This window comes from Globicephala melas, chromosome 4 (genome assembly GCF_963455315.2).
Source record: "Globicephala melas chromosome 4, mGloMel1.2, whole genome shotgun sequence".
NCBI classification, from domain to species: domain Eukaryota; kingdom Metazoa; phylum Chordata; class Mammalia; order Artiodactyla; family Delphinidae; genus Globicephala; species Globicephala melas.
In genome coordinates, this window is record NC_083317.1 from 67,550,404 (window position 1) to 67,560,328 (window position 9,925).

The window sequence follows — 9,925 nt, forward strand, 5'->3', positions numbered from 1 at the left end:
AAGTTACCCACGAGAAGGTCTCCTATAGATAGCTAATATCATCCACAGTGTGCAAGTCTTTTTTAGCTTCTACCTCAGAGGGTGGATTCTCAATTATAAACATGTCATAACCTTTTCCAGACAGAACTTTTGGGGTTCCAGAGGTTATATCCCTCTGTCCACTATTTATACTCTTGTCTAAATTATCACAAGTTTCAACTGACTGAAGTCTAAATTGATCAGCTATATTATCAAGTCTTCCCTGCTGTTGACTCATCCAGGTTATATTTTACCTCCATTCATGCACATAATTGATTGTCTCTAATTGGTGTAGATTGAACCATTTTTATTTTGTTTTTTTGAGGTTTTTGTCACTCACAGCCTAACAGAAGCCAAGAGGGAAAGCTACTAAACTCATTTTATGAGACTGATATAATCTTAACACCAGAAACAGACAATAACAGTACAAGAAAAGACAATTATAGGCCAATTTATAAACATAGATGTGCTCACATCCTAAATAAAATATCAACAAACTTGGACCACCAATGTATAAAATATATGATATATCGTGATCCAGTAGAGTTCGCAGTGAATCTACAGGAACATAATGATAGCCAAACATTCCAACATTGTAGTGTTTGTAGATGTAGTTTATCCTTTCCTTCCCTTTCCTTTCCTTCGAACCAGGGTCCTGAGAATCTTAGCAATCATCAGGTCTGATACTGCCATTTCTATTCCTCTTTCATTAGAAAATAGTGTCAATCATCTTCTGTTCAAGTGTTTTGAAATTCCTCGTTAAGCCAGTTATTTCTTTTTTGCTGGAAGCAATGATAATTATTTTATTGCTTTCCATGTGTTTAACTTTGTAAGACGTCTCCAGTTCAAGCAGTCGTGGGGACGGGGAAGGTCTTATTAAAGAGATATTTTGGAAATAGTATGAGCCCTACCACGTATCAAGCATTATTCAAGGCTTTGTAACTGGGGCTACAAAAATGAGGAAGTCTTGCTCCCTACCTTCAAGATGCTTTTGCAAAGTATACTTCATTCTTATGATACATCTATTATCTCTGATACACATAGACTGTTAGGCAGTAAATACCTAATAAATTTCTAGAGTAAGTACTCAGTTACCTGGCATGATCAGAGAACGAGATAGAAGCAGGACTTCTGAAATGGTGAAGCTATGGTAAATTGGGCAAAACTGTCAAAAACAACCCTTTAAGAACCTAGAAATCAACCAATAGCATACATCAAAAGGTGAAGGATTTTTTTTTTAAGAAAAACTAATGAAACTCAGGTAAGAATAGTGGCAGTCTGGGCATTTTAGCCTGGGGCTGCTCTCCAGTTGTTTCTAATGTGGACAATCATATCATCTGCAGTTTTATTTAAAATAACAGATTTATTTAGCCTTTTCCAATATGTTTGCCCTTATTTTTCTTGTTTTATTCCACCAGCCAAGAACTCCAGTGCAATATATAATAATAGTGGTGATACTGAGCACCGTTGTTTTAAAGTAAATGCTTTTAATATTGTGTATTAGAATAGAATGATTTTTAAGAATTTTGGGGGCTTCCCTGGTGGCGCAGTGGTTGAGAGTCTGCCTGCCGATGCAGGGGACACGCGTTCGTGCCCCGGTCCGGGAGGATCCCACATGCCGCGGAGCAGCTGGGCCCGTGAGCCATGGCCGCTGAGCCTGTGTGTCCGGAGCCTAAGAATTTTGGGGGGTTTTTTCAAGGTAAAGGTATTTCTTCCTACTCTCTTTCATTGTTTTTATCACTAGTTTGTGTTACATTTCATCAAATACTTTTCATCCATTGATGATCATATTTTTCTGTGTTAATTTATTATTGCAGTGAATGACACAGATTTTCTAATATTAAACTTGTTTGCATTCCTGGCATAAACTCAGCATGATCATGGTGTATTTTCTTTTTCATATCCTTTGAGTTTTAGTATTTTTCATCTATTTTCAAGTAGTAGAAAGTAATTGTACTCTTCCCAGATCCTTTCAGACTCCTTACACTTTGCATGTATCTCCAGGACTTCTGTACATTTTTACTTCCAATAACCAGAACTTGATGCTGTTTTTCAGAAGACTGCCTGCAGGCTAATGAACCCATTTTGCTCACAGGCTCAGAGAGGCAAAGGAGAACCTCAGAAGAGCCTAGGAATTTACATTTCCCTTAACCTATGAGTGGTGTGGAAGTGTGAAAGCCCTCGCCCTTTTCTTCAGATCAGGACAGCTCTGGGGTATAACCTACAGTCCAGAGCTCCCGTGGGGGATCAGGCAGAAGTCTGAGGGACGTTGCTCGGGATCACACCCTTGCTTGTTCTCCTCCCTTCTATGTCCTACTTCCTCTAGTCTCTTCCTGGTTCCCTTGGGAGAACTTTCCTTATAAATCACTTGGACACAAATCCTCAACTCAGCTCTGCTTCTGAAGACAACTTAATAAGTGAGATGGGCCTGTAATATTTTTTTTTTTCTTTTTCATGCTGTCCTTGTCTTGTTTTGGAATCAGGGTTATTATACTGGCCTTACACGACTGAGTTGGAGGGTACTCCTTTTTAAAAAAAAAATTATTTTCCTGATCTCTGATAGAGTTTGTACAAAATTAGGTTGCTCTGTTCCTTGAGAGTTTAGTACAACTTGCCTGTGGTGAACACAGGATGACGGTCATCTCAGGTATGACTATGTGCTGAGGAGGAAGTAAGTGGAAAGGGGAGTGTATAGTTAGATGTAGGTTGCTGTCCCAGTCCTAGTTTTTGTCTTGGATGGTAGTCATTAAAAATGACTAACCAAAGTGGTTCAAACATGGACAAGTCATGATGGAAAGAAACAAGGATTATGATTAATCAAATTCTGTGCACATGAAGTCCACTACGGAAATAAATAAATTAAATTAAATCCATGTTATCTGAAGTTAATGTAGCTACTGAAGCTTTCTTTTGGTTAGTAATTACCTGATATATTTTTCTGATCCATTTACTTCCGACTCCTCCATGCCTGTCCTGCCTGCCTCACTGAGCTGTTGCAAGGATCTCAGAAATCACCCTATAAAGCCTAAAAGAAAATTGCAGGAATTGCAATTCGCTACAAAGTTCAAAGTCTCATTTTCAAATAAATTTCCCTTCGTCTCAGCATCTCCCCTTGTGACTCTCCCTCTCTGTGTAGGTCCATGTTCCTGTGTCTTTTAGTTTGTTTCAAACTTTTACTTCTATGGAAAGTAAACAGATGTCTCATTATGGGACTTGGAGACGATGGAAGGGAAGACTGTTTAAGGAGGATTTTGTCACGGTGTAGACTCCCAACAATTAATCTTTCTAGAATCCCACTGAGGTGTGTGTGTGTGCACACACGCGCGTGTGTGTGTGTGTGTGTGTGTGCGCTCAAGTGCACGCGCGCGCGCCTGTACTTGCCCATAGGCATCCCTCCCTTTCATAGATAACAGGAACAAAGACCTCTGGACTTTCCTATGCCTGGATTGGGCCTGAGTCTGCCTCACTGGTCCTGGTGCCCAGCCCCTCCGTTTTACACATGTCAGTGGAGCTGCAAGGCTGATCCTGCGGCTGCAGCCCCTCACTATTGTGATCTCTGTCCTCCAGGTGCCTTTCTCCAACTGCAGCCGAGACTGCCTAGCAGGGACCAGGAAAGGAATCATTGAGGGGGAACCCACCTGCTGCTTTGAGTGCGTGGAGTGTCCCGACGGGGAGTATAGTGATGAGACAGGTAAAGGAGCAGCCCCTCGTGGACACCATGCAGAGCTCAGTTCACTTTGGGGCCCTGGGATCAGCAAAGTACCTGGAAGGGCTGGGCTGCGATGGTGCTTAGCATGGTTTCTCATTTAACAAGGTGTGTCTGAGCGTCACGCTGGGCTGGGCACTGAGGGGGTAAGAAGAGGAATGTTAGTCTCTGTAATACCATAAAAGCTTACAAACACACCTGTTACACATCTTTCTCTTACTTCAATACTGCTCTCCAATATTGTTTTCTTTTTCTTATAGCTCAATGATCCTGAATAGACAAAGTTCTGTCTGTTCCCGTCTCCAGAGTTAATAGGCCATGATAGATGGCCTGCTGAGTGATTGGCACCGTACTTACACTGTCTTACTTATGTTTTTCCTGTGCCTCAGTTTCTTCATCTATAAAGTAGGAATAATAATAAACCTATCTTATAGAGTTTGGGGGATTCATTGAGTTAGTATTGGTAAAGCACATGGTAAATTATAGATAAATATTTGTTAAATAAAAACCTTGATTAGCATATTGGAAGCACTCTATAAATATGAACTATTATTATTTTATCATTGTTTTTGATTCATTTCGTCCTCACCACAATAATGGGGTTATTATTGCTTACATTTCACAGATGATGAAACTGAGGCTCAGAATGTTTAAGTAGCCTGATGAAAGTCACACAGCTAATAAATGGCAGGGCCAGGATTCCCATCCAGATCTCTGACTGCAAAGCCCATGCTCCTTTCACTCCCCAAAACTGCACACTGCATGAGACATAGCAGAGACTTAATAAACATTTGTTGGTCAAATGAGTCTGTAGACTCCCTCACTAGAAAGCCGTGGATGAGGAAGGTACAGGTCACATGCATGGGAAGCTTTGCCTTGATCTACGAAGAAGTCTGCTCTGGCATGTCTACAAAGCCCATCCTTATGTCCAAAATGAGTCAGGCTGAGCGTGAAGCACTGTGAAATTTGGTGGCCAGTGGCAGACCCTTAGCATGCAGGGCAGCCACCTACCCAGCAAGACTAATCATTCTCTGCTACAAACCATCAGCAAGGAGTGTTAAAGGAAACAAGCAGCCCCCTTATATACAAAGGAAAAATATAATGGAACCATCAAGGACACATGAAATTAAGTATATTATTAAGCATAAGTCAGGGTTCAATACATTATTTGATAACGTAAAAATCACAATTATTTCATCAATAAAGAAAATTTAAAGTGCCCTCACCACCACATTCACACTCACAAAGTTCAGTCTTTGCCACACAGTACTAATCCTTTACTGGGACATTTTACAGACGCGAGTGCCTGTGACAAGTGCCCTGATGACTTCTGGTCCAATGAGAACCACACTTCCTGCATTGCCAAGGAGATTGAGTTTCTGTCCTGGACTGAGCCCTTTGGGATCGCACTCACCCTCTTTGCTGTGCTGGGCATTTTCCTCACTGCCTTCGTGCTGGGCGTCTTCATCAAGTTCCGCAACACGCCCATTGTCAAGGCCACCAACCGAGAGCTCTCCTACCTCCTCCTCTTCTCCCTGCTCTGCTGTTTCTCCAGCTCCCTGTTCTTCATTGGGGAGCCCCAGGACTGGACCTGTCGCCTGCGCCAGCCGGCCTTTGGTATCAGCTTCGTGCTCTGCATCTCGTGCATCCTGGTGAAAACCAACCGCGTCCTCCTGGTGTTTGAGGCCAAGATTCCCACCAGCTTCCACCGCAAGTGGTGGGGGCTCAACCTGCAGTTCCTGCTGGTCTTCCTCTGCACCTTCATGCAGATCGTCATCTGTGCCATCTGGCTCAACACCGCGCCCCCCTCGAGCTACCGCAACCACGAGCTGGAGGATGAGATCATCTTCATCACCTGCCACGAGGGCTCGCTCATGGCACTGGGCTTCTTGATCGGCTACACCTGCCTGCTGGCTGCCATCTGCTTCTTCTTCGCCTTCAAGTCCCGGAAGCTGCCGGAGAACTTCAACGAAGCCAAGTTCATCACCTTCAGCATGCTCATCTTCTTCATCGTCTGGATCTCGTTCATTCCCGCCTACGCCAGCACCTACGGCAAGTTTGTCTCTGCCGTGGAGGTGATCGCTATCCTGGCAGCCAGCTTTGGTTTGCTGGCCTGCATCTTCTTCAACAAGGTCTACATCATCCTCTTCAAGCCATCCCGTAACACCATCGAGGAGGTGCGCTGCAGCACCGCGGCTCACGCCTTCAAGGTGGCGGCCCGCGCCACGCTGCGCCGCAGCAATGTCTCCCGCCAGCGGTCCAGCAGCCTTGGGGGCTCCACGGGATCTACCCCCTCCTCCTCCATCAGCAGCAAGAGCAACAGCGAGGACCCCTTCCCGCAGCCCGAGAGGCAGAAGCAGCAGCAGCCGCTGGCCCTGACCCAGTGCGCGCAGCAGCCGCAGCCGCGGCCGCCCTCGACCCTGCAGCTGCAGCAGCAATCGCAGCAGCAACCCAGATGCAAGCAGAAGGTCATTTTCGGCAGTGGCACAGTCACCTTCTCGCTGAGCTTTGACGAGCCTCAGAAGAGCGCCATGGCTCACAGGAATTCCACGCACCAGAACTCCCTGGAGGCCCAGAAAAACAACGACGCCCTGACCAGACACCAGGCGTTACTCCCGCTGCAGTGCGGGGAGACAGACTCGGAACTGACCGTCCAGGAGACAGGCCTGCAGGGGCCTGTGGGTGGGGACCACCAGCCAGAGATGGAGGACCCGGAAGAGATGTCCCCAGCACTTGTAGTGTCTAATTCACGGAGCTTTGTCATCAGCGGTGGAGGCAGCACTGTCACAGAAAACATGCTGCGTTCCTAAAACGGAAGGAGAAGGCCAGTCCAGGGGGAATTCCAGAGAGGTTTCCTGGGATCACGGTCTCCGACAGGGATGAGGAATCGCCCCAGACTCCTTTCCTCCAGGAAGGAGGAATAAGACACCCCAAATGCGTGGAACTTAGTTGCACTGCCACAAACGACAGTGAATTGACTAATGTTCCCTTTAAAATTAAAAAGAGGAGAGCTGTGTGCTTCTGTGGTTGGATTTGTCAGAGCGCTGAGATCCCCGTAGTCAGGTTCGCTGTTCATGTCCCTGCCTCTGTTCTCCTCCTCTGTTCTATCCCACTCAACAGCCTGGAGATGAAACCAAGGCTTTAAACTACCCACCTACTCCCCCTGTTTTATGGGTTCTGGTTTTTGGTTTTAATACTGAAATGTTTGCCCTGAACTTTGCAGACAGCCTGGTCCAGAGACAAAAGTGTGCAGAGTGACAGAACATCAGATTTGACCACCACTAGAGTTGAGTCTGAAAGACAGAATGTCACCAGCACTGCCCAACACCGTGATGATGGAAAGAACTTGAAATGTCCAAAACTGTAAGGTGAATGTGTCCCCTCCTATTTATGAAAACCGTAAAATATTTAGACTCTTACTTGCTGCTGCTATCATGTGACACTGAGAAGGTTAGCATCCCTCCTGTACCAGGACATCTGGTTTGGTCCAGAATGTGTTAGTGATGTCATGTTTAGATTCCATGATCACAAGAATCACCTCAGATTGTTGGGAAGGGACTGCATGAATCCAATGATCTGTATCTGTAATTAATATTGCCATATGTAGCTTTATCCTTAAGAAAATACTTCTGTCGTAATAGTCCGTGGACAATATAAACTGGGAAAAAGTGCCCCAGTCTGGTTTATATAAGGCAGTATTATTGAGCTCCATTTTCCTTGCCCATCCCACCACCTGCACCCCCATGAGCTAAGGCCTATGTGAGTCCTTTCAGGGCCCCAGGGGTCCAGAAACTCCCCGCTTCCCTGCCGCAAAGTCTTCCTGAAGCCAAATCCATGCCTTCCCCTGTGAAGAATAAGCTCCCAGTCACTGGCCTCCTACCAGTTGCTGGGGTAAGAAAATGTGATTCTGAGAGAGCTCTCATGGGGAATTATCCTGGCACTCTACCCCCCAAATGCTGTACCTACGTTCCCTCCAGCAGTGGGAGTCTGCCCACAGGTAGTTACAGGATTGAACGTTGAACGGCATGCTGCTGAACGGTCAGGCTCTGGAGCTAGAGAGACCTGGGTTCAAGCACTGGGTTGGTCACTGACAAGTTGCGTGACCGTAGGCAGGGAACCTTGACCTCACTCAGCCCCGGCTTCTTTGTGTCTAAAATGGGGGTAATAATCATTCTTTTCCCTCAGAGCTCTTATGTGGATTAAATGAGATAAATGCATGTAAAGTACTTTAGCATGGTGCCTAGCCCATAGTAAGCAGTCAATAAATATTAGTTAATATTATTCCTGATATTGTAAATTTTTTCACGTGTTTAAAATACAAAACAACACATTTATTTACCATTCAGATTTTAACAACAAGCTCACTGAGCACAATAACTTTCTCCATAATAAGCCCAAGAACTCTAGGGCCCAGTTCAAGGGGTCCTGAGCGACACCGCTCATGGTGAAGCCAGAAGGTCACTCCCCCAAGCGCCCCATGCTACCTCCACCTCTGGTGCCAGAACCCAGATCTCTAGCACCAAGGGGAGACCATTCCACTCTGGCATTAATTTCCCAGATCACTCTAAATGCTGCCCTTAGGCCAAGGTCAGGTAGAGCAATCAAATCTGTGGGGTCCTCATGACTTCTTCCTCTGACCATTTTTCTCCAAAGGGCCACCTTTCCACGATTTTTAAAGTGACTTGTGGAAATGATGGTTGTCCATCTGGATGAAAAGGCATCAGAGGGCACCATGTGGGAGCACCGCTGTGAGACACGGAGAAGGTGTCACACGGGAAGACCTGGTGAGGCACCTGCTCCCTGAAGCCAGGCCCAGCCTGCCGCCCCCACCCCGGTTACGCCTCTGAGCAAGGCCCAGAGCTGAGTGAAGATTTATATTTAACATTTTACTTGGACTTTTTAAGAAATGGCTGAAAATTTGATGGCTGGGTTTTTGTTTTATTGGTCAAAACAGCTGTGTGCAAACAGCTACTTTGCTATGCAGAGTGCCACACACTCAAGCTCACACGTCCCAGGTCCGACAAACAGCTCCCCCTCGTGGCAGAGCTGCAGGAAGAGGCTCGTCGGGGAAAACACACACCATTTGCAATGAGCCTCACTTCACCAAGTGCTTGCAGATGAAGTCATCTCTCCCCACGTCCTTGTCAGAAAGGGAGACGGCATCACTGTTCTCAGTCATACGTAGCAGGCACAACTCTCAGCACACAACCAGGGGTGTCAGATATGAACCCTCATTATTTTTCTGTAACAGCCTAGTTTCTTTCTCAAATTCCCATTCAGCCTAATGACAGAAACTTCATCTTAGTCAAGCTGGGTTTTTTCTCAGTAACTTCAGAGCTTTCTGAACCAATTTAGATTTCTGGGGATCTGTTCAGAGGTTTCTTCCTTCCCGCTTACAGGAAGGTTTTTGTAGCGTAAGGAGGTGGTGTTCCCCAAACATCTGCAGCTCCTGTTGACATCTCTGAGAACATTCTTATCTGACCCTCAGTAATTGTTATGCCTCCACACTGGCATCCTCTGAGGCATCTCATCCCTGTGTATCCCGAGTCATGGGATCCACAGTGATTTTCACTGCTGCATCACTTTGTCCCAACTACGAGGCCCCTGCCGGGCCTGCCAGATCTCTAATGAGACAGCCCTGGGGCCTGGGAATGACCAGGCAGCTCTCAGGCCCCTCCCTCCTGGCCCCTCCACTGCCATGTCTGCTTGACGGGGGCCCCCCCATGACGGTATGGAGAAGTCACAGAGGCTAACAAGCTTCCAAAGCGCCAGAGGAGGAACAGGGCACTTATCGCCAAACCTATACAAGCCTTTGTGGAAGGGTGAACAATGGCCCCCCCAAAGATGCCCACGCCCTAATCCCTAGAACCTATCTATGGTTGTGTTAAGTTACATGGCGAGGTGAATTAAGGTTGCAGATTGAATTAAGGTTGCTAATCAGCTGGCCTTGAGATAGGGAGATTATTTTGAATTATCCAGGCAGGCCCAATGTAACTACATCTCCATAAAAGGGGGAAGCAGAAGCAGCGGCGTCCGAGTGATACCATGTAAGAAAGACTCCACTGACTATTGCTGCCTTTGAATATGGAAGGGAGCCATAAGCCAAGGAATGCAGGTGGCTTCTAGAAGCTGGAAAAGGCCAGAAAACCGGCTCTCCCCCACAGCTTCCAGAAGGAACCAGCCCTGCTGGTTTTAGCCCGG

General features: G+C 46.2%; 1 protein-coding gene across 2 annotated transcripts in view; it reads left to right on the forward strand.

Moving 5' to 3' along the window:
• The window catches only part of CASR (calcium sensing receptor), a 28,611-nt gene extending 22,077 nt beyond the window's left edge, over positions 1-6,534 (forward strand). The window contains exons 5-6 of one of the 2 annotated variants that reach the window (XM_030858123.2): positions 3,556-3,709; positions 5,021-6,534. In XM_030858123.2, the coding sequence (XP_030713983.1) occupies positions 3,556-3,709; positions 5,021-6,534 (1,668 nt within the window). The remainder of the gene's footprint in view (positions 1-3,555; positions 3,710-5,020) is intronic. The other variant, XM_030858133.2, reaches the window with a different exon arrangement.
• Positions 6,535-9,925: the final 3,391 nt, after the last annotated feature.